The 25948-nt window shown below is 41.7% G+C and overlaps 1 protein-coding gene across 1 annotated transcript in view; it reads left to right on the forward strand.

Annotated features, from left to right (window-relative positions):
* Positions 1-9873: 9873 nt before the first annotated feature.
* LOC101464788 (VPS10 domain-containing receptor SorCS1) overlaps positions 9874-25948 on the forward strand; it is a 52526-nt gene continuing 36451 nt past the window's right edge. The window contains exon 1 of the mRNA XM_004551767.3: positions 9874-10749. Within this exon, the coding sequence (XP_004551824.3) occupies positions 9874-10749 (876 nt within the window). The remainder of the gene's footprint in view (positions 10750-25948) is intronic.

Genomic DNA, 25948 nt, shown 5'->3' on the forward strand with positions numbered 1-25948 from the left:
ATTGGTGCCTTTAATCTTAAATGACAGGTCTCTGTGAGTGCCATTATCTCAAAGAAGCTACAATGAACTCCATTGATTAATTTTGTCTTTTGAAATAGTGGTCTTGAGTCCAGTAAGTATACTTCTTTTGTGCTGATACAGAGAATCGATATATGGCCCTTTGTAATATTGTACTGGTTTTTTTTCCTTCAGTCAACTTCTTCCTCCACTCAGATTTCATTGAGTCTTGGAAATGATGTAGTCAGATAAAAAAAAAGTCTGTCAACAGAATGCACACTGGCATGTTCACAATAGAATCAATTTATTTCACTTACTCTTTCTTCTGATGCCATTTATGAGCATCACCTTTATCATACTGTCGTCCTCCTACAGATTTTTGATGCCAAAAGATTTTAGATGTAAGTACACAGCGATGCAGTTGGAGCGTGGTAAACTATGCTGCAGTGCAGACCACTCCATTATACCTTGGAGAACTGGGAATTGGAGTAAAGGGACTGAGTTATATGAAAGGAGCTGTGCATTTTAGACCTTCAAGCTGATAAATTAAACCTTCATAAGTGGAGATTGACAGCTCAGCTGCCTTCTGTGCTTGGGGAATTCTTGAGGAAGTGCTGCAAAATGCTATACCTGTGTCCCTGAGCTGCAGTGCAGGGTCAGCGCTGGAGGTGGCCACCTCAACTAGGTGTAAAATGGCCAGTAAATCACAGGCAAAACAGGACAGTGCTATTGTGTGAGTCCTGTGTGTGTGTGTGTGTGTGTGTGTGTGTGTGTGTGTGTGTGTGTGTGTGTGTGTGTGTGTGTGTGTGTGTGTGTGTGTGACTGAGCGGAGAATGTGTGTAATCTTTCGCATTTCAATGCGCTTCATCCTGAGAGTCCCGTCTCCACAATGAATGCATGATCAGCCAGGAGATTATGTGCTTTCGGGTATCAGGGTACTTTGTGCGCTGCTGTATGTTTGTGCTTATTTTTATGCCAACATTTACGTGTGCATGTGTGTATTTTCGTGAGTGCGTGCAGGTCACCCTGAAGCTGCCAGACCAGATGTGCAGGAGTCTGGACTGTGTGGAGTGATGAGTGGCTCTCTAGCTGACTCTGCAGACTTGGAACAATGCACACAGGTCTCTCCAACTAATGAGCTCTCTATATAGAGAGCATACAGAGAGAGGCTCAACTCTGCCTACAGTTTCAATCAGGGCCTCCATATCTGGCGAGCTGAGCTTTTTCTGCTTGTGCTGGCACTGGACCAAGGAACCTGATACAAAATGCAAATCAGCATCCAGTACCTGAGGTGGTTCCATTTAGTTTGTGTCACAAGGTGGAGAGTGACAGGTTCTTTGGATCAGGATGGAGTAGGCTAAGGAATGCAGAAACAGCTAGGCTATTTTTGTCTAGACTTTCTAACACATAGGAATACACAGAGCCTTGCTTCCCCAGATTTTGTTGCAGAGCACTTTGTATAACTGGGACAGCAACCAAAATCTATTAAAAAAATTCAAATAACAAATTTCTAACAATAAAGTTTAAATGATTCATTGAAACAACACTGTGTCACATTTATAAATCAGAGCGCAAGGACAAAAACGAATAATATGTTTCAACATTGCAAGCCTGTTGTATAGGAAAGTTCTGCTCCCCGATGGGCTTTTAAAACCGACTCCAACTAATATAGGTTACAGGGGCAGAGAATGACGCAGCGCCCCTTGGGGCAAGTGTCCAGACTTCTTACGGAGAAATGACTCTACATTATTCATTTCACCTCTAATGTCTTTGTTTCGCAACAGTGCCTGAAGCAGAGCAGTACCACTACCTTGACTCTGAGACTTCCAATGGGAAGCTTCTAGAAATATCTGATAAGCTCACTTGGTGCTTTGAAAAAAAAAAAAAAAACAGCTAGAAAAGGATTTTTTTGTTTGCTGGAAATATGCAATAAAAAGTGCTGTGCTAACGGTGTCTTGTCATGATTAGAAGCAAGCAGGGAAAAAGCTTTATCATCACTACTAGCAGCATAATAAAACAGGACATGAGCTGAAATCTAGCCTTCCCAGTAATAAGCATGACTCTAATGAGACCGGGAATTGTGGGCTTTTAACCTTGAGTAAATGTTTTTACCTGCCTTGTAGTTTTTAACCTCAGGGGAAACAGCAGAAAACACCACATCACATGTTTTTTGGACTTCCAGGTACATTAAGACATATCCAAGGTAGGATTTTTTTTTTGCACAACAGGCAGTTTAGAATGCAAATCTTCTCTTATGCTAGAAATCATAGCCTGGTAGCAATGTCATAAAATATTCATTTTTTTTTTTACAGGAATCCTATTCTATGGTGGTGCAAAATCCTCCGCTTCTGAGAGAGAAGTACAAAGATAGACTCACATACCCTACAGTCTTCCTCTGCCATATCATGTACCTGTCAGGGAAATTACAAAGACTCGTGAGCTCATGTCAAATTTTCAAACGCCTAACCTTTTTGTTTTAGGTTTGTGTTTCTGTGGCAGCACTAAATATATGAGATGCCCTCTAGTATTGTACAAGCTTTCCGTTTTGATCTATGAGGTTGTGATATAAGCTTTGGTTAATAATTGATGTCTGGAAGAATGTCTCTCTCCAGCTACTTCGTATGACTCAAAAATGACGTTCCTGAAAATAAGAAGGGGTCTTTTGCAGGATGAAAATGTTCACTTTATGAATCACTGATGCACTGTGTGGGAGTTCCTACGCCCTCCTTGCTACCTTATTATTGTGCAAAGTTCAGTGTTTTTAAGTTTGCCATGGCCTTTAGACTAGTAAGAAAAGGTTGAGATGACCTCATTAGTGGTTACTGGCTAGCACCTGGAGCTAGTAATGTGTGCCCTGAAGTTTATATCTGTATGCTAAACATCAAAAATGACCTTCTCATTTTCTCTTATGTGTCTCACCATGGTTAATTAATGTCAGGAGAAGGTGGTACCAGAAGACACCTGCTCTGCAAGGTGAAACATGAGAACAGCATGTTGCTTCCAAAGCTAAGCTGCTACCAAACGTGGTGTAATCCCCACTGAAGAGAAACAGCCAGCAGTCTGTTAGTTTAATTTAGCATACAGACTGGAAGCAGCACTAAACAGCTATGTGTCTCTCTGCACCAAACAATGCATCTAAAAAAGGATTCTTGAAGTGGAGTCTCAGGATACCTAAGAGCCTACGGGTAGCCGAGAGGTCAGCAATATAAACAGCTAAAATCCTAATATTATACACAAATACAGATCATTTATGACAATTACGCCCAGATATGTTATCTTGGGGCCAAGAGACGTTCTAATTTGAGATGACATGAAATTACTGAAGGCCTGTTCCTGCTGCTGTGTAGCTTAGCATGTTAACCAGCTTGCTAGCTAGTATTTGATTGCGCCCCACCAATTCCACTGGACTAAAGTACAGGGTGGGCCATTTATATGGATACACCGTAATAACATGGGAATGGTTGGTGATATTAAAGTCCTGTTTGTGGCACATTAGTATATGTGAGGGGGCAAACTCCTCAAGATGGGTGGTGACCATGGTGGCCATTTAGAAGTCGGCCATCTTGGATACAACTTTTGTTTTTTCAATAGGAAGGAGGCCATGTGACACATCAAACTTATTGGTAATGTCACAAGAAAAACAATGGTGTGCTTCACATATACTAATGTGCCACAAACAGGACTTTAATATCACCAACCATTCCCATGTTACTACGGTGTATCCATATAAATGGCCCACCCTGTACTGTTAATTTTGCTGTGCCCAACACCACTCATTGACAGCACAGAGCAGAATGAATGTAACTATAGATTTACTCGAGTAGTTTACTAGAGTATAGATGTAATGTAGTATATTTAGGTTTTCTCAAGGCATGAATGGAAATATTGTACTTTGTACTTTAACAAATGAGACAAATTACATTATTATAGATCAAGCTACCCAGGAAGTCATTAAAAAGCCATCAACATCAAGTGCCATTCTACATAGTGAATATATTAACTTTAGATAGATAGGGTTATACAAGTTGTGCACTGCTAGTAGATTTATAACTCAAGTAAACAAGCTTTTTTAAGAAAAGAAATTCGACTTTGTAAAACAAATAACCAAAACAGTGTTAGTTATGTGCAACTCATGTGCGGCATTTCTTTTCATGTATTAATCCTATCTTTGATAGGACAAAACACAACACATGAGCCTGACATCATTTTAGATCATTTACATTTTTTTTACACTTATTTCCTATTAAATTCTCTGATAAAACACTGATGTCATCCTGTTCTTGTCCCTCTCATTATAACCCTATTAAAACAATCTGGAAATGTCCCTGATGAGGAATTTCCCCTAAGGAATCCCATACTTGAACATGTTATAGCTAATGTGTTTATTTGTGTAAAAGCAAAAAGAGAGTGAGAGACATGCTGTCTCCTCCTAAGAAAGTCAAGTGAAATGACATTGTCTTGCCAAAAGAGGTATCAGATGAAACAAACTGCTTACGTGCCATTCTAGAGGTCATAGACAAACCGTGGATGTATTTCATTGATTTAGAGGGCCTGTTGTCATGAGCCAATTTCCAAAAATAGAGCGTATCTTTTCTGCGTGTATTCATTTGTATATTAAATATATAATACAAGAAGCAGATAGATAGATAGATAGATAGATAGATAGATAGATAGATAGATAGATAGATAGATAGATAGATAGATAGATAGATAGATAGATAGATAGATAGATAGATAGACTATTCAAATCCTAGGAAACAGTTTGAATGCGAGCATATATAATTGATAATTACAAGTGTGTGTCACAGTTTGTGGTTCTGCAGCTGGAGGCTGATGAAAAGCTGATCAAAACCGTGACTCCCACTGTGTTGAAATTGTTTGCTTCACCCAGCTAAAGAATAGCGATCAAGCTTAGCTTAAACATTCTCTGAGAACAGTTTTAAATGTTTATCTAGTTGGTGTATAAAAATCATGTGGTATTCTCTTACTTGAGAGCTTCTGTCCAGTTGTAAATTACCATGATGATGTCTAAATTAAGCAACAAAAAAAGAAAAAGACACATCGCTTTAAGGAGGGGATGCTCACCAGGACGCCTGGACATCTGTCACTACAAAGTGAAGTGGACATGAAATACTTCTAAAAGTTTAATTACAAGCTACATCAGGAGAACTCCAGACCTGCTGTGCCAACATTTCAATATTTCTCTCAGATATTAATGTTTACAGCCAGCGTGCCCTCAACTACAGGTTCAGCTTTTTTTTTTACTTTTCCCACTTTCTGGTTCCTCAGACCACCTAAAGTCATCCCCCAGGAATCAAATTTGTTAATCTAATGGTGGGTTGAATCACCTAGACAGCAGTTTCCAAGGAATCCATTTTTATAAAAGACAAAAAAAAAGACAGAAGGAAAAAAACCATGGGGCCATTGTCTGCAAACATGCATGAATTTGCTATCGTAAAATGAACTTTTTCATAAAACGAACTCTCTTTTTCCTGCCTTTTTATGAAGTGTACCACATAAAGATGACATTTGTTAAAGGCTATACACTCACGCAGAGAGAACTCTCATTCATTGCTAACATTTCCTTTAACTCCAACAGGCAGGTCCGCAAAAACATAATTTAAAAGATATTTCATTTCTGAAAATGGATGCATATTCTATTGAAACGGGATATTAGGCTTGTACATAATGTGATCTTTGGCTGGGTTTTGTTCCAAAATAACCTGGGGAGGACACCTTTGTCATCATGGCTGCAATAGTAAACGTGCACTATGGATCACTTACGGTAAAAAATTCTTTACATTTCAAAGACTACACTGACAGTCAGCACAGAAGCAAATTACTGAGTCCGTGTCTAAAGCACATCTTATCCAGAAATAACTCTAGGTGTTGTTGATTACATTGTTTTTTTTACTAGCAGACCTGAATGTAAACACATTTTCACTGTACAAGAAATGATGCAGTCAATAATGAACGCCTTCAATATTGCACAGTTGCTATCCTCCTCGATCAGTTTCTGAATGCTAATTAGCACTTGCATTATCTTTTAATATTTAGTGCCTCCATAGTGTAGTGGTTTACACATTCGCCTAACATTCGTCTAACAAGCAAAAGATTCTCCCATGTTTCCTATGGGAGGAAACATAAATCCCTTCGGATGTGAAAATCTGTCAAATCAAAAACATGTGGAGCTACCTGCTGCGGTGACCCCTTGTGAATAAGGGAGCAGCTGGAAGCAGCTCTGTTGTCTTTTTAAATTTTGTGGTTATTCAAGTCCTTCTAAGTACTTCAAGTTTGGGCCTGTAATGTTAAAATATTCAAATTAATGCATGATTCTCCAACAAAAAATGAATGCAATGATAAAGCAGGTAAACATTTACTCAGTACATTTGTCTCACACTGTAAAAATACCTTTACTACCCAAACCACTTATGAAAAAGTAGTCCAAGCTACATAATTGTTGATGTTATTCTTTTTGTAATTTAAATTATTCTGCTCCTAGTCCTAACTGTAGCTTTCAGCTAAGTTTCCTGAGACCAATAATGGGGTCAGATCAAACACACTGTAGTTAAGCAATAACATCAATGCATCTGGCTCTCTGGCGGGAGTAAAATGAGGAAAACTCTATGCCCTGTAGCTCAAAACCTTTATTTCTTAGCATTTCCTCAAACTGTGAAAAGAATGAACTCTTTCAGATGTGGATTAATGATGCTTTTGTGATAATATTAGGCTGCTGTTGTTGTCCTGAGCTCCAATAAGGCAGATTCTGCCCACTGAAGGTTAAGCAAAACATTAGGAAGAATGAAGATTAACATAATGGTGAAGAAGTATGATAATAGGGAAATCCAGCTCACTGATTACTAAATTTGTGCTGAATAACTAATGGTTTTAAATTAGACCTCATATGCAAGAACCGAAGGTCAGTTAATTAAAGCTGCACCCACCTTACCTGAAATAAGCAGAAACTAGACTTCAGTACACAAAGTATGCATGTGGTAGGTTTCTGTTACTTACACGTTCACAGCATTTTACACACTGCTTCACTTCACTCACAGCAAAGCAGACACATCAAATCATATATTTGAACGATCCACTGAAAGGTTTGAGCTATCAATTGTACATAGCCTGTAGCATTTCAGCGTTTGTTTCAGCGTTTTACCTTATCTCTCAATATTGTAATTGAAATCATTATTTGAAAAGGTGATTTTCTCTTCCTGGTGCCCCCGAGGTGTGTTCAGCATTAATTAAAGTGGATGTCTCAGGTGTCCGTCATCGAACTGAGCTCGGCTATTCCTACCGCAACACCTTATAGCGAGGCACGAGTTGCTGCATAACACGTCTGCACAGCAGCTACACTTTTTTTCACCCCTTCTCTTTTATTTTTAGACGATCACATTTTCATTATGTACATTGAATTACTGTATGCAAAAAAAGGTTATTTTTCTATGGCAACCGTGTGTGACTTTTGCCATATACAGATACTGTTGCTGCCACCCAACACTTTGCAGCACTGAAGGCAGATGTTACCTTTTAGTTTGAGCAGAAGGTTTTAGACAATGTTCTGTGCATGAGTAATGTCCTGACTGTCTTTGCTCCCTTTTTAAAGCTATTATGAGGACTGGAGTAATAAGGACAGTTGTGAAAGTAAACCAGACGTCAACATGGAAAAGACTAATTTCAGAGATGCCCTATACAGTGCTCTCTTCTTCTTCTGCTGAATTCTATTTACCGTAATTAAAAACACAGACTAATCCAGCAACATAGATAGCTGTCACCTCTTTCCTTTGTGTGCTTCTCACACTGCCGGCTCACAAGTTCCCATCATAAAGGCAGGAGCTCAGGGAGCATACGCAGTTTGTATTCAGTCAGTGTGACAGGCAGCAAAGCAGCAATCTTGTCTGTCGAAAGACAATGATTCCACTCAGCTGCCATGTTGTGCACACAAATGTGCTATACGACATCAGTCCCGAAATCTGTCACCTTGCAGTGAAATTTAAAGTCTGCGAACAAGTCTAAAAGATCCTCCGCGGATATTGTTTTTTTAATGCACAATTTATTTTTGCTCTCTTTCACACAAAGTTGGCTTGTACTTACCACAGTTTTTCTTTTTCTGAGACATCTACAAGTTTTTTTTTTTACACTTCAGCCTCCTACCGTGGCTTCAACAATGCGTAAAGAAAACAAGACTTGCAGCTCAGGGTTTAATGATTAGTTGGCTACTGGTTTATCCACAGAAAATGACTTTCTCCCTGTGACACAACTGCTTGTTTCATTTATATGAGCTAAAATCAAATGACCCCTGGGTTTGGGAGATTTTTTTGAGATCAAGCAAGTAATTTCAGAATGTCACCTTAGACTAAGATATTGTCATGGCCTCTTTTCACTATTTTCTGATTAAAACATTTTTGAATAATATGACAAAGTAATCAGTAAACGTAATAAATCTGCTAAAGTGGTGATGCTGAGGATGACTTTTTAGCATCATCTATCACAGAGACGTTACAAGCAAAACAAAGGCAGGAACTGCTTATCCACATCTGAACTATGCAGATAGGTCAGGCATTATGATCACTGCATTATTACTGTGAACTCGACAAAGGCAGAACAAGCACAGAAACACACATGTGTAAACTTGTGGAAGTGTCACTCACACACACACTCGTACCTAGAGAAAAAAGAGACCAGTTTTTTCCATTTTTAAAAAAGGTGTTCTGTATTGAAACAGTTGGACTTTGCTTGAGGTTTTCATTACAGTCGAAAGTTGAGGTTTTTAGCCAGTGTTCTCTGTGATTGAAATTCTCAGTCAGCCATCAATCTGCATTATAGACTGGTTTCCCCTTGTCTGGTGGGGGCTAACTGAAACAGATTGAGACAGCTCTTGCTCACTGCATCACTAATGGCTGGCAATGAAAGACGTCTCTGTGCAGTTGACCCGTATGTGGAACAGGATCACGTCGCAGCTCAGAGCGATGGGGAGAACGCAGCTCAATATAGGGAGTCTCTTCGGCATCACTCACCAGTCAACAGCATCCTCATCCTATTGACTAAATGTTGCCCAGAAATAGAATCTAATCACAGAGTTTGGACAGGCTCTAGTTCTCCTAATGGTCCACCATTAGCTGACTGGAACAAAGCCCAAAGTATAGAGAAATATAACAATATATTTTTGCTGTATGCACTGCATGGCAATAATGGGATCGTTATTATTGCCGTGACACCTGCGCACTCTTCTGTACTTATACTCAACAGCAGAGATCAGAGATGTAGCAAGACTGATTACTCACTCACCTCTGCTTTGAATTCTTCTCATTATTTTCTGTTATTCAAGCCTCCATTAACCCCAAGAAAGGGCCACAGAAAACAGCAGGTAAAATTTGGGGAATATGCATTTTCTCCATTCGGGTGTATTGAATGGATAATACAGGAGCAAAGCCTAAGTGAAACTATTTCCAGCCCATTTTGCAGGCAGGCCACAGCCGGGACTTTACCTGCATGACATAATTGACAGTGAACACAGGCAATCTTGTTAATTGATTACTCAGACCTGCTAATGGAAAATGCAAAGCCTCATTGTATCTTCCATAAAGCTCCTGTCAGTAACATTTCCTCACAAAGACTGCCAGTGGCAGACCCACTAATGTTTCCAGACTTCCCCCCCAGGGACCCCATACATCACCTTTCAGGCTGTTTTGATTCTGTGCATAATTACCAAGATATAAGATGATTATTAAATCAAATGTTTTATAATGACATACTATCTGTCACACTGTTGATCAGGAATAAACTTAAGTTACACCCAACCCCTATGCTTGTTTTTATTATTTTGTTGTTCCTTCCTTCTTCTTCTTCTTTTTTTTTGTTTTAATCCAGGTTGAGATGATGATGCGGGGTATCGGCCCCGCTCCCCTCTTGTGCAGGATTCAGCCTCCAGCTCCTCCTCTGATGCATCGTTTGCATCAGTACTTGGGAGCACTTGTCCGCGCGCTGCTGCACCTCCTCACAGTACATTCAACCACTTTACCAGGTGATGACAGACACTCGCTCAAGACTAAAAAAAATGATATGTTTTTAAGTAGGAATCAACGTAGAATGGAGACGCGCCTCGGTCACTGCCTTTTTATCATTTTCTCTGAGTGGATTTGGATCTTTACCCTAACTTCCATCCTGGGCGGAACAAAAGCGGAGGTAAGGTGCATTCCGTCTTGCCAGCTGCCGCTCATTTCCGCAGCATTTCCCCGGGAACTCTCGGCGCTGGATTTGACAAATTTTGGAGAGGCAACAGCTGAAGAGTTTCTTAGATTTACCGAGGGGTCGGTCACCCCCCGAAACGAAAGGCACTACGATGCAGAACTGACCGCGAGCGAAGAAAGTTCGTCCAAAGTACAGCCACGGTTTGGGGGAAATATCTCAAGTTCTCTGCATAAAGGCGCCCCAAGCAGTAACCAGAAACTTTCCCAATCTGAAGTGTCTTCAAGCGTGTCCTCCCCCTTTCTCAGCAATGTAACCGAGAATAACACAGACGATGGGGGAAATAAAATTGGTGATGTGACGGAAAACGAGGACAGGAATGTGACCAGTTGGAGACGCAGTGCGAGGAGCACAGAGACTTGGTCCGGATTCAGACCCGAGGGCGGGGAGGATGCCTCGGTTTCGGACCAGGAGGAGTTTCACCTCACAAGTTCGACATTTGCGCTCACCGAGGACACGGCTCATAACCAGGCGATGGTGCACTGGTCCGGACAAAACAGTAGCGTAAGTAGTTAATGTGCTCCAGATGTACGCACGGACCTCTTTTTGACGCAGTGTGGTCATCATTCATCCACAGGTCTTACGTGGCAGTAAGACTCATTCAGATGCGTCTGAAAAACGCGATGAAAGATTAAAACTGAGAGCTTGCAGACTTTAAAGGAATCAGTCTCTGCCTTTCAACCTCTCCCTTGCTCTCCCTCTCTCTTTTTCTGTCTGTCTCGCGCACGCGCACATACACGGGCACGCACACCCTATTTATGCTGTTGTTTATTGATCGGCTGACTTGGCAGATATGGTAAAGAAAAAGAAAATAATGTTAAGGGGATTATGCCCCATTTGCTCTTTTGTGCGTGTTTCTCCCATTTAGTCACTCACAGAAGCTCATTTTGCTTTTCCCCGTTTTGGTCAGTCACTCATTTGTAAGTTCTCTGCATACATATTATTTGCAAGCTTAAATCAATTAAACTATAATTCTCCTACCACCCATTATATAAGAATGGCTCAGATAAAGTATAGGACGAAAGTTATAATAGCGTAATAATTAAGAATCAATATAATTACAATCATGCAAAGAACCTAAACCTGGAGTCCTTTAGACTAAAAGACAAATTAAGGATAAATGAAGCATGAAATAACATCATAATACAATGACATGCTAAAATAAGGACTTGGAGACAAATGGATTTACAGGTTGAAAGCTAACAGAATGCTCAGTGGGGGTTATTCCCTGATATCCAGAGGGACATACTTTCTACAGTTTGGACAGATCCAATTTTCTTGGGTCTGATTGTGGTTCTGAACTTCAAACAACCTACATGGAGGATGTGAGTAAATGTAAAGACACTTAAAACAACAGGGAGCCTTGAGGATGGAAGCTGGTGAAACACTGTCGTGCTTTATAGACAAACAAGTTATTTAATATCTGTAAAATATATATGGAGCTATACCGAGTTCAGCTAAAACCAGAATCACTCAGTGTTCTCTTCTTCTTGTTCTGGTCAATATCACAAGAACCCGGATTTGAATGATTTATAATTGACAAATCAAATTCTCAGCAAGACCACTGAAATACACAGTAGGCTTGTCTAGTCTACTGAGAATTAAGCACAAACTGGGTTTTTGATATGGCAATATTACTCAGCTGAGAGAATTACAATTTTATGGTGTAATATAATGCTATGATCAAAGTCCAACACACTCTCACTAATGTCTTTTGCTTAGGCTTGAACTGTGGAAGCAGAGAGCTAAGATTTTTGGACAGTACATCTCTTGTGGCCCTGAGGCAAAGCAGAAGTATTTTTACCTTGCTTGTCTTTCATGAGTCTCACAAAGTTATTACTCATCAGACTTATTGTATCATTTGGCTGCACGGGTGTGCATAATTCTGTGTCATCAGCATAGCTGTGGAAAGTTCCTATTTGAATACATTACCTCAGTATTGCTCTGCTTTGACTTTAGGGCAGTTACACCTATTGGCTTTTTTGCTCATAGTTCTGATAAGGATCCTCTCTCCTCTGCACATAAACACTAGTTAGGATGCCAGAGCCAACTGGTGGTTAGCCGAGTTTAGCAGTAAGCCTGGAAACGGGGGAAACTGTTTCCCCAGCTTATCCAAAAAGTAACTGGTATGATACATCTTGTCTACAACAACAGCAGAATATTTTTGCTTTGTGGGGTGACTAGAGTGATTTCTGAACAGTTTCCCCCCAGTTTGTATTCATTATGCTAAGCTATAAGCCTCACAGCACACAGTTTTCTACCTCTTGCCAGGAAAGTAAATAAGCTTATCATCCATAATGCAGTATAGTTACAGTATAAGATGGGGAGTATCTTGGGGTACCAAAGATCCAAAAGTCACACAGTAATAAAAAGTGATTAAAGTGCTTTTTTGTGTATTTTTGTCTGCTTTTAATTAATAGTATTAGTTATACTCCAAAACCTATTATTGTATTAAGTCATTTTCAGCAGGATTTGGCACTATCGTCTTCACAGTTGCATGGCGAACTTTCTGCTTCAACAAATTTCCCCCTTATGCAGAATCTCATCTCGCCTACTCACAGTCTAATGTGTTTGTGTGTGTGTGTGTGTTACTTGCCACACCCTCTCCCCTTCTTTCTCTCTTTCTCCATGTGTGTAAGTGGAGGCCAGGTGGTCAGTAAGAAAACGTGTACATTTTCCAGCTGGTCTACTTTTTAAAATAAATCTATTTAAAGCAGTAATCTATTTCAAAATGAAGCCTTGTCCTAATTAAACATCTTTGCTTAATCTATTAACACTTACAGTTTAGTCATAAGGGCTTTAATCAGATTCCCTGGAAACAAGAAGACATTTAGTATCACACATCACAGGCCTAAGCAACCTTGTCTTACAGGCTGAATAACACATTTTGTATTATTGACTGTCATACAAAGAAAGAAGAACCGTTTAGGGACCCGTGTAACTCAGTTTGTATGGGAACCTGCTTTGAGAATTTACACAGTTATCACATTATATTTGTTGTCCATGACATTATATTTTTAGTAGTGCTCAAAGATGTAGATATTTGTTTGTTGTGCTTGCTTGAAAACTCTGACATATAATAACTGATGAAGCATTACATCTAAAGAAATTCAGTCAGTTTGTACGGTTTGTTACACACATTGTCCGAGCTTGATGTCGACATGCCTTGATATCTAGTTTTTCTGTCCAGCTCAGGCAGATGCTTTGGTACTTATTTGCTGAAGCCTAGTTGATGGATGGTGCCATTCATTTATCATTTGTCCAATTATCACGGTTCACAAACGAAGCTGCAACATCATTTCAGCTTTTCAATCAACACAAAAAAACAGACAAAATCAAAAGTAGTGCTCAGTCCACGCTGCTAATTCATGTGGTTGTTGTCTGTCACATTTAGCATTTCAATACCAAGGCTGCCTTCATTAGAGTTGAACAATTTAACTGTAGCGGTTAATTAGCAAGCTTCAAGGACTCTATTAAGAAGAAACTGCAATAAATTGAGATATATTTGAATGTTTGCTTCACGGTGAATTGTAGTGTAGCATTAAATAACTTTCAATGGTTTACCTGCATTAGATTATTTCAATAAACTCTTCAGCACTGGGTTTTTGAGTGGAGCCAAGGGCACAACGTGTTTTGCAGGAGGAATTATAACAGCTTAAATATCCACAGGTGAATAGTGTTTGATAAACCATATTTGCGTTAGACTTTGTCGCTCTTTATTTGAACAAACGAGGTGTGTGTATCTCCAACAGGCTGCTTCTTATAGTCTGCTTGCATCTTTTTCAGTGCACTGGGTCTCTTCCAACACGTCCTCCGGATAAACGATTGTGATCAATCTGTTGTTTCAGCCGTCATAGCACAAGTCATCACCATTCCTGGCTTGAGACAGGGACGCTGGAGTAAGACTGTTATCTAATTTTCAGAATTTGCTTTAAAATAGAGCCTTTTAAAACATTAAACACATATTTCAAAGTTTCATTTTGTAGGTTATAAGGGTGCCTAAAGGTAGCGACTCTCTCATTTAACAGCTGTTTTCCAGGGGAGGACTGTCTCTTCTCCTCTGTTCAGTAAAATAGAAAAAGCATCTTAGCTGAGAGCTTAGACTGAATTTTGGAATCTACAATATGGATGGAAAAATTGTGGGTAAGGCTTACAGCAAATATTTCAGGTCACTGGCTTATAGAACATGTATAAATTGGACAAAACGTATACATCCAGAGAGCACAGGTAAACCAGCGATATATAAGGTAAATCAATGAAAACTTGCAGTTTTAGTCACACTATATAAAATACTTATTTTAAAAACATGCTTGCTGTAATTTATAATGGATCTTTTCATGGCAGCCATGTGGAAAATCAGACTGGAATTTTGGTGAGCAGTGTTGCTAAAAGTGCAAGACAGGTGACCAGAAGTTAATCAGGTAAATAATCGGGCATCGTGAGTCCCCATCAACTAAACATTTAACTTCAAATGATGTGGAAAAATCACAAAAACTGTGCGACAGAGGCAGCACTGCAAATTACTTCTGCAGAATATTGCAGGATTGGGCTGTGTGGGTCGCACCCAATTTATCTGAACAAACGATGTGTTAGTTTAATGTTGAACGTTGTAATTTTAGAGGGTATGATGTTCAGGTTGCGTGTTGTCCTTGTGTTCGAATGGCTTCATTCAGGTGCTCTAGTTTCCTCCCACAGTCCAAAGACTAGCAAGGTGAATCGGAAAGTCTAAATTGCCTGCAGGTGTGAAAGTGCTTGTCGTTCTGTTTCCCCTGTGAGGCTGTCAAACCTGTCCCAGGTCTTACCCAGGTTACACTGGGATACGATCCAGCATCACATGACCTTGAAAACATCTGTTCCGTTTTATTTTCACTTTATCCAGCTGTTACACAGAAGAAGAAGAATGCAGGATGCACATTGTGTTATTTGTTTTGTGAAGGAAAAAGTTAAAAGCAGAAAATTATTGATAGTATTGTTAGTAGAAAACACATTTTCCCCCCACCCTTCCATATTTTCAAGGTCAGGATAGGGAAGAGTGCTACGACGTCCAGGAAAATTCTCAAACATTTTTGTCCAAAAGAATGCTTAAATTACTAGTAGATAGATAGAGAGGCTCCTAATAAATCTCCCAGTCCTTGAGCTTTTCAGGGGTTAAGACATTTAACGTGGTTCATAACTATTTTATCATGGTCAAGCTTGAAGCCTTCTGTGCATGTAGTGTTGAATTTCTCTGTGCTTCTCTGCTTTGAGCAACCTCGAGGAGAAGCTTCGCAGTTCATGACAATCCATATTTTCAGCTTTCCCATTTTTGTAGAGGCCATCCTCCTCTTCATAGATCACGTTCTTGATAGCTTGGTGCGCAGCTTCTCCTCATCTGCCTCATTGAGTTTTTGGTGAATTGTCTCATCCGCTACTGCGAAACTGGAGGCTGGCCAGGTATGCAGTCAGTCACCAGTTTCATCCGAGTTTTTAGTCGTTTCTATGACTCACTGACTGAATCACAGATAAAATTTTGTCATTCTCCAGTTCCACTTTATGACTGTCTTCTGTGCCCTTGAAAGTCAATATGGGTAAGCATCACTACAGTATCTTTTTAACTGTAATGTTCCTGAGCTGAGTCTTTGTGTATGTTAGGTTTGGGCTATAAGAATGATGAGATGAGCAAGCCATTTGTGTATTCACAGTCAATACAAACATCTGTCCTATAATTCACTTTTATATGTATATAAATCTCTGCTGTTACATGAACAGCGTGAGTCTACCGCACCCCAACTACATAAACCTGAAAACGGAAGATAAGATTTAGGGTTACAGATATATTTAAGTTTGCCAGCACCTGTTTTTTTGAGGATAAATTATCAGTTAAAGATGAGGTTATGTGGTTTCAGTCATACTACCAGTGTGAACAAAATGATGTGATTTCCCAAGATAATTAAGGAATCAAAAGCAAAATGTTGATGTTAGAGCACTATGGAGGTATGTAAATTAATACATCAAAATTAAGGCTGGAAACTTCATGCTAATAAAACAAACAAATAAATCTTGAGGGTGCTGAAAAACGTGAAAATCATATCTCTTTCCTTTCTAACTTCCAGGCCTCTTCTTCTCTGTTTTCCCATATATACCATCATCCCGGAGCCACAGCGAGAATACTGTGTTTGCCCAAAGTGCGATATTTTGAGTACAAAGCTGGCCTTACTCAAAGAAAATGCTAATGTATCAGCACCAGGAATATGCAGGATAAAATTGGATGAAATAAGCAGTATATGGTTAAAAAAACTGCTGTGTGGACCTGAAAAAACAGTCAAAAATAAGTGAGACGTGCAAAGTGTTGGAAGGAAAGTAAATAATCATATTTACCAAGATGTTGCATTTTTGGTTTGATGTAAAGGACAGGAAAGGCACAGCAAACATACAATATGCCATGTTTTTAAGAAAATGAGCACACGGGTCAGAAAAAATTCAGAGGTCTTTGGACCTTACCCAAAATTAGCTCATTATTAATAAATGTAATAAAGCAAAAATAATGCTGTCATTCTTTCTTTCTTTAAATCTATACTCATATAAGTCAATGCTAAATTAAATCTTAATGAATAAACAGTGACATGAAAGGGATTTATGACTTCACATCTCCCTGTTGATCAGTTTGACACAATTTCCTGTCCCACTTCTATCAAATGCCATATTGAAGTAATTACAAAAAAAGTGCAGCTTTCTCTGCAGCAAACTCTAATCTGGATCATATTGCTGCTGTTCTGCCATTTTTATTTGTGCTGGGTTCAAAAACTAGTCCGGTCATTAACACCTTTCCACTATTTTATCTCATGTAAATTCTGTCTCTTCAGCAAAGCATCACAAACAGCAAACAGCCTGTTGACATGCTCAGACATCCTCAGACAGCCCACTGACCGACGCAGCCAGAACGGACCTCCACCAGCTCTGCTCACTCCTGGCTGGGATGTGGAGCCCGAGGGGCTTGGTGTAACATTTCGGGAAGGGAAATATCACACACATAAATAAATTCATGAAATACATAATGATAGGAATCGCAACACCATGACTTAGCATAAGACAACCGAAGACAACAAATTCATTTTTCCTGACAATTTATGGCTGTAGTACTACCTGTACTGCATGGATAAACAGAGAGACTGATTTTTTAAAGCTCAGCACTGCACAGAAACTACTGGCAGGATGAGTTCAGCTCTGCCGAGCCACCAAGCCTTCCTGTGGTGAGGTTCTCTTACGCCTTGAAATCCTGCTGAGTGTGTTTTTTTTTATTGGCAAGCTGCGTTCCCCTCCTGGGTTTCCTTTCTTCTGCACCGAGTGTGGTCTAACAGAGCAGAAATTCCAAATTCAAATCAGGTAACGATCTTATTCTAGACAAGGATAAAGTTAATTTGCCGGGAACAATGCATAATGAGATCTCACCTCTTTCTTTGTTATTTTTTTCCTTTTTTTTCTTGTCACAGACACATCTTTTTGTTTGCACTTCTTTTTGTTTGCTTAAATACAACTTATGCTGTGCAGGTCCATGCTATTGTTATGTGTGCTCTGGCTGTTTCCACTGTGACTCAGTGTTGTTTCATGAGCAGCTGCTAAAGCTTCAGAATAATTGGAGTACCAGTTGGTAAGCAAAGAGTTGGCCTATTCATTTGCACAGATATCTTCACAATTAATGTTAAAATTACCGCTATATTGTTGAAGTGCTATTTGAGTTGTCGGCTGCTTGGTGTGCCTCAGCGCCTCAGCGCTCCAGCTCAAACACTCTGCCAGTTGGTTGCTGCTGTCAATATTCTTTTGTCGACCATTGCTCAGTTTGCACCTCATTTTGTGGTTCAGAACACTTTCATTTTACAGTGGCCACCTGCATTACTTGTTCATATACCATCTGGCTGCTTCAAGAAAAGCCTTATAATCAAAACCATAACTTTGATTTGCTCACTCGAGCTCTCCGTTTTGGATTTACAGTGATGCATTTTGGCAAACAGAAGGATCAGCTGTTTTACTTTATTTACGTCAGAGGAAACATATTGAAGAGTCCAGGGAGCTTTTAGGTTTGTCAACACACTGTCAATTTTTTACCTTTTCACTCAGCACTTCCAAATTTCAAAGTGAGTGCTGAAGATTTAAAGAGAGTTTTGAAAAAAGAAAAAGACAAATCCTCCTCGCACAGCGGGCGTAACTTTTTGGCTGAGTTGGAAACCTACCCACTTGCTGTCTAATCTTGCTTGCATTGATCAGACCCCCTCCTCGTGCACACTGACTCACAAGCTTAGCATGCTGCTGCAACCCAGCTGCTGGACTAGCCTGGGCGTTCATTTATGGTGAAGAAGCAAATGATGCGAGAGCGTAAGCTGAAAGAGTAAGGAAGCCGTTTCAGATGACTTGCCAACCGAGCTTCTACTTCGACACAGTTCCGTTGTCTCGGCAAGAGAAGTCCAATAAAGTCACATACTTGCTGCTCTGCTCAAAAGCCGAAGCTGTAATGTGAAGCTGCACTTAAAATGCTGATTATTTGATGTTTTCTGTCTGCCAGAGGAACAGAGTACTGCCATCAGGCACATCGTAGATGAACTTTATTTCTGCAAGAATGAAAGTAAAATGTGCATCCTTGTTAAAGCAGCGGTCAGAAAGCCTTTACTTAAATTCCCAAGCAGCACATTTACTCCGATTAACACCTTCTTGTATTTATACATCATTCTCATCAGGACACGGATAGTTTATGTTGTGCAAAGTGCTGTTGAGCAGTTACTTCATAATTTATGATTGCAGTGACCTGCAATCCATGGGAAAGCCAACAGCCCTGACTTCAAACAACCTAGCTCCAGCGCAACATCTGCTCTACGAGGAAATGTTGCCTTTGTTAATGAAATGATATAAATTGATGTGGCAGACAAAAGGCTCTGTACATTGTGTGTCTCACTCAGGTGGTATTGAAGTGTATGACGGCATGCCCTCCTGCAGGCTTTTGTTGCCACGCAGTGTGTCGTAGGGCAATAAACACCCTAATAAAATTAGACAATGCTTTCTTTTTTGAAGGTGTTAAATGATGCTGTTTAATGTGGTAATTTCATAAAGTGAAGTTTCATAATTTCTGCTGTGCTTCCTCTGGGAGCATTGAATTTGCTTGCTAAGCTTTGTTTTTTTTTTCCATTCCTTAAACAGCGTGCACTCTAACATTGTTATCACCTCTGTGGTGTGGATATCTAGGTGTTCTCACATTTCTTCTCCCAATTAGTTTGCCTTATTTGTGAAAATCAGTGCCACCAGTTGTCACACCTTTAAGCGTCATCATTACGCAAAATCTTGATGCCCTATGACAACATGCAGTAATTAAATTTGCTTAAATTGTGTATTTGTGTTAACGGCGGATCGTATGCTTACTTGTGATGCGGATGTGTTACATTTGAGCATGCAGCAGGGAAAAAGGCTTCGACAGTGACCACTTTTTGATGTGTAATATTTGTCTTTATTATTAATATTCCAGTGAGTAACTCCTGTAACAACTGCTTTTATGGAATCATCCATCTGTTTAATTGCTGTGGCGAAATGTGATGACAGTTTTATTGATGAGGCGTCTTAATTCCAACAGCTGATAAGGCCTGATCAGCGGGTTGGTTAGAGTAGGAATGAATTGCAGTGTGCACTCTGTTGCTCATTTCATTTGTCTCAAGTGTTCATCCTTCAGTAACCGAATCCTCACACTGCTTTCTACCACCACACCGCCCCTACCCCTCCGCATACAACGCCTTCATTTCCCACCAGTAATCTCTTCACCCTAAGCTCTTTAAGTCACCATTAAGCCTCCATTCATTCTTATATAATGATCAAATTCATCCCAGGCCATTTACCTTCAAGGTTTAAGATTTACAAAGGATTAAGAGTTGAAAAATCAATTTGCTTGCACTTGGATGTCAAGTAATCCACTTTGGAAACATGCTGGAGTTACTGCAGCCTATGTGCCACACCTTAGCTGCAGGAGTAGGTTGAGGTTGATTTGCAGTGTAAATATGCGTGGTTTGTCTGGTGGTACACGATCTCGATAAGCACTCTGCAAAAGGTTTTGATTATTATTATTAAATCTGTTATTTAGACACTCACCTTACACATCACGCGTGATTCATTCACAAATAAAGAAAAGCAAATGCAAGGTTAGTTCAAGATAAATAAATATAACCTTTTAAAATGTTTCTATTAAATCGGGGAATGTAGTTTCCTAGCTTTTTGCAGCTCTTTCCATTTATTGACAGCAAAGTATTTAAATTCAGTTTTTCCAGTGCAGTATGTGAACAAGAAGTCCAGCTAATGTTAAAATTATTAGCAGTCCTGGGATTGGACATCGTAATTACAGTGTTTAAATTTAATTAAAGAGCATATGCAAGCAAGGAGTTTTTACAGTAGGACAGTAAATACAATCATAGAATGATGCTATCTTTTCTAAGCTTGTTCATGTAAAATATATAAAAAACAATCCCCACTGTGATACACACAATCAAGAGGAATTAAGGTAGATGAAGAAGCTTGCATGTAAACAATATCCCCATAGTCAAGTGCAGACAGATTGCTTAATGATTTTACGACTGCTGAATGAGAAGCAAGATTTGTTTATCTGCAAAAATCCAATTTTTGATTTTGGCTGTCTTGGTCCACGTGGGCCTAAAAACTGATTCCAGCATCCAGCCACTGTTGTAAAAGTATTTATAACAACAGATTCAGTTTTATGACCATGAATGGTTTGAATATTGACTATAGAGCTGATACTTCTTTATCTCCTCCAAGGAGGTTATGTGGTCTATCTGTTACTCAAAAATAATTCAATTCAATTCAGTTTTATTTGTACCAACAACAGTCACCTCAAGGCCACTGATGTTGTGCTTATATACAGTTGTATACAGTTGTTGTTGTTTTTTAAAGCTGGTAAAAACCAAAATGAACCATTCCACCTACCAACCTGCATAAGTCATAAACCTAAATAGAGTCCAGTAACATTATCTATATGGTTATTGTAAAGCTGAAGCTGGTTTACTATTCAGCTATTCACCATTTTTATTTTGTTGTTTGTTAGGTTTATTTATGATCAATTTGCTGTTACTTAATAATAGTTATTATAATGTGAGGGCTTGAGTACATCAAGATCTGCTGCGTTCAGGATCTAGCATTTCAGTTTATTTTTCTTTCATTTATCCATCTGTTAATCTATAGGTGCATTTCTATTATATCCATGGGAAAAAATATTCTTCACCATTTGTTTCTTATTCACCCCCTCTCCCCTTTAAAACAAGGGAAAGGACTGAACCAAAGCCAGAGTACAATATGAGCCAAACAGTGAGTTAGAGAGTTGTTTTACCCCCAGGTAGCTGACACCTTTGTTCAAATTGAAAGGTAAAAATGTGCTAAAACAGATTCTTTTACCATTTTCAGAGGATAAATTACCATGTGGTGTATTCATTAAAAGAAGAGCCTTCATCTGGTGGTTTGAAAAAGCAATTTAATAGCTTCTGTGACATGTTAAGCACCTTTCTGACACAGACATGCCAACAAAGTGAATATTGTATCACTTTATTGATGTGTTAACTGCAGCCATCAAGTTTCACCTTACTTTCAGCATCACTCAGAATACAGGACTCTTTTCCAGCCAGCAGGAAGGTAGATACACATGACATTTTGCTGTAATCCTGGAGTCTTTCCAAGGAAATGCATAAAGCTAATTGCCATACAGAAGAGGGGGTGGGAGCGTAATTTGTCCTAATTTTCAGACTGCTGCAGGTTGTTTTATTGTGTATGACAGTGTCCATGAGGCTATGACTTTTGGAAGGCATAAAGGCCATTTTATTGGAAGACCATAAATCTCTGCAAGCCAGTCTGGACACAAAGTTATAACAAGCTGTGAGGATTATCTTAGAACTACCTCCCATAAAGAGAATTTTTATACATTCAGCACAAGGTAAGAGCAGAGTCAGAGTTTTCTGTCTCAGCCTATGCATAGGGGGAATACAGTCTGGAAAGAAAGTAAAACCGTGAATTTACAATTTACTGCATTAACGGTGTGGTGTTAGGTAGAAGCAGTGGGCTATTGGTAATATTCATAATATATCAGATAATGGGGTTTTCTCTTGGAGAAACATAAATTTGCTGTTTAGAGGTTATATACAGTAATTGCAAATATGATATCTCTGAGAGGATCTTTCATTCAGCTCAGAGTAATTGTGATAAAATATTAACTGATCTGTAGACAGCTAATCCCCATGAAAAGAATATCGAGGGAACAGTTTACCCTGCCCGGGATAGGGTTACCGGGGCCCCGCCCTGGAGCCAGGCCCGGGGAGGGTGCCCGAGGGCGAGCGTCTGGTGGCTGGGCCTTAGTCCATGGGGCCCGGCCGGGCACAGCCCGAAGAGGAGACATGGGCCCATCCTCCCGCAGGCCCACCACCCGCAGGAGGCGCCATAGGGGTCGGGTGCATTGTGAGCCGGGTGGCGGCCAGGAGCGGAGGCCCTGGCGGACCGACCCCCGGCTGCCAAGACTGGCAATAGGGACATGGAATGTCACCTCTCTGGTGGGGAAGGAGCCTGAGATGGTGCGTGAGGTTGAGAGGTACCGGCTAGATATAGTTGGGCTCACCTCTACGCATTGTCTGGGCTCTGGAACCAGTCTCCTGGAGAGGGGCTGGACTCTGTCTCAGTCTGGAGTTGCCCCTGGTGAGAGGCGGCGGGCTGGGGTGGGTATTCTTATATCCCCTCGGCTTGCTGCCGGTACGTTGGGGTTTTTCCCGGTGGACGAGAGGGTTTGTTCCCTGCGCCTTAGGGTCGGGGAACGGGTCCTGACTGTCATCTGCGCTTATGCGCCGAGTGGCAGTTCGGAGTACCCAGCCTTCTTAGAGTCCCTGGGGGGGGGTGCTGGAAGGTGCTCCACCTGGAGACTCTGTTGTCCTGCTGGGAGACTTCAATGCTCACGTGGGTAACGACAGCGAGACCTGGAGGGGCGTGATTGGGAGGAACGGCCTCCCTGATCTGAACCCGAGCGGTGCTTTGTTATTGGACTTCTGTGCTAATCACAGTTTGGCCATAACGAACACCCTGTTCGAACATAAGAGTGTCCATAAGTGCACGTGGCACCAGGATGCTCTAGGCCGTAGGTCGATGATCGATTTTGTAATCGTATCACCAGACCTGCGACCATATGTTCTGGACACTCGGGTAAAGAGAGGGGCTGAGCTGTCAACTGATCACCACCTGGTGGTGAGTTGGATCAGGTGGCGGGGGAGGACGCTGGACAGACCTGGTGCACCTAAACGCGTAGTGAGGGTGTGCTGGGAACGTCTAGCAGAGGCCCCAGTCCGCGAGATCTTCAACGCACACCTCCGGCAGAGCTTCAACAGCATTCCGAGGGAGACTGGGGACATTGAGTCCGAATGGACCATGTTCAGCGTCTCCATTGCCGAAGCTGCTGCATTGAGCTGCGGCCGCAAGGTGGTTGGTGCCTGCCGTGGTGGTAATCCCCGAACCAAATGGTGGACACCAGAGGTGAAGGGAGCCACCAGGCTGAAGAAGGAGGCCTATCGGGCTTGGTTAGCCTGTGGGACTCCGGAGGCAGCCGACAGGTATCGACAGGCCAAGCGGAATGCGGCTCGGGCAGTGGCTGAAGCAAAAACTCGGGTGTGGGAGGAGTTCGGAGAGGCCATGGAAAAAGACTTTCGGACTGCCTCGAAGAGATTCTGGCAAACCGTCAGGCGTCTCAGGAGGGGAAAGCGGTGCTCTACCTGCACTGTGTATAGTGCTGGCGGAGCGCTGTTGACGTCGACTGAGAAAATTGTCGGGCGGTGGAAGGAATACTTCGAGGACCTCCTTAATCCCACTGACACGTCTTCCGAGGAGGAAGCAGAGTCTGGGGATGAGGGGTGTGACCCACCGATTTCCGGGGGCGAGGTCACTGAGGCAGTTAAACAACTCCTTGGTGGCAGAGCCCCTGGTGTCGATGAGGTCCGCCCCGAGTTCCTGAAGGCTCTGGACGTTGTAGGGCTGTCTTGGTTGACACGTCTCTGCAATGTTGCGTGGAGATCAGGGGCAGTACCTGTGGACTGGCAGACCGGGGTGGTGGTCCCCATCTTCAAGAAGGGGGACCGGAGGGTGTGTTCCAACTACAGGGGGATCACACTCCTCAGCCTCCCCGGGAAAGTCTATGCCAGGGTGCTGGAGAGGAGGGTTCGTCCGCTAGTCGAACCTCGGATACAGGAGGAACAATGCGGTTTTCGTCCCGGTCGCGGAACACTGGACCAGCTCTTTGTCCTCTCGAGGATACTTGAGGGTGCATGGGAGTTTGCCCAACCAGTCTACATGTGTTTTGTGGACCTGGAGAAGGCATTCGACCGTGTCCCTCGGGGCGTCCTGTGGGAGGTGTTGCGCGAGTATGGGGTGTCTGGCCCATTGCTACGGGCCATTCAATCCCTATACAACCGTTGCAAGAGCTTGGTTCGCATTGCCGGCAATAAGTCGGACTCGTTTCCGGTGGGTGATGGGCTCCGCCAAGGCTGCCCTTTGTCTCCGGTTCTGTTCATAATTTTTATGGACAGGATTTCTAGGCGCAGCCAAGTGGCGGAGGGCTTTCGCTTTGGTGGCCTCAGAATCTCATCTCTGATTTTTGCGGATGATGTGGTTCTGTTGGCTTCATCGGGTGAGGGCCTCCAGCTCGCACTGGAGCGGTTCGCAGCCGAGTGTAACGCAGCGGGAATGAGGATCAGCACCTCCAAATCTGAGGCCATGGTTCTCAGCCGGAAAAGGGTGGAGTGCCCACTCCGGGTCGGGGATGAGTTCCTGCCCCAAGTGGAGGAGTTCAAGTATCTCGGGGTCTTGTTCGCGAGTGATGGGAGAAGGGAGCTGGAGATCGACAGACGGATTGGGGCTGCGGCTGCAGTAATGCGGACGCTGCACCGGTCCGTCGTGGTGAAGAGGGAGCTGAGTGTAAAAGCGAAGCTCTCAATTTACCGGTCGATCTACGTCCCTACCCTCACCTATGGCCACGAGCTGTGGGTAGTGACCGAAAGAACGAGATCGCGGATACAAGCGGCGGAAATGAGCTTCCTCCGAAGGGTGGCTGGCCTCTCCCTTAGAGATAGGGTGAGAAGTTCGGCCATCCGGGAGGGGCTTAGAGTAGAGCAGCTGCTGCTCCACATCGAAAGGAGCCAGCTGAGGTGGTTCGGGCATCTGGCAAGGATGCCCCCTGGGCGCCTCCTGGGTGAGGTGTTCCAGGCATGTCCCACCGGGAGGAGGCCCCGGGGCAGACCCAGGACACGCTGGAGAGATTATATCTCTCGGCTGGCCTGGGAACGCCTTGGTATTCCCCCGGACAAGCTGGAGGAGGTGGCTGGGGAGAGGGAGGTCTGGACCTCTTTGCTTAGGCTGCTACCCCCGCGACCCGACCTCGGATAAGCGGATGAAGATGGATGGATGGATGGATAGACAGCTAATCAAAGCAAATGATCACTGATTTCAACCCCAGTCATATAATGTCCAAAGTAAACTGCAATCGCATAATAACACAATAATAACAATAACAATATGTACTTGAAAAAAAGTCCAAAATTTGTTGAAAACATAACTACTGTACATGAATTTTGTAGTTTTTTAAAAATATGTAAACCACAGTGGATTTTAATTAAAACAATTGATATGTAACCAAAATGCAGATTTTTAGCTTGATTTATTTGTT

This window comes from Maylandia zebra, linkage group LG13, assembly GCF_041146795.1.
Source record: "Maylandia zebra isolate NMK-2024a linkage group LG13, Mzebra_GT3a, whole genome shotgun sequence".
Lineage (NCBI taxonomy): Eukaryota > Metazoa > Chordata > Actinopteri > Cichliformes > Cichlidae > Maylandia > Maylandia zebra.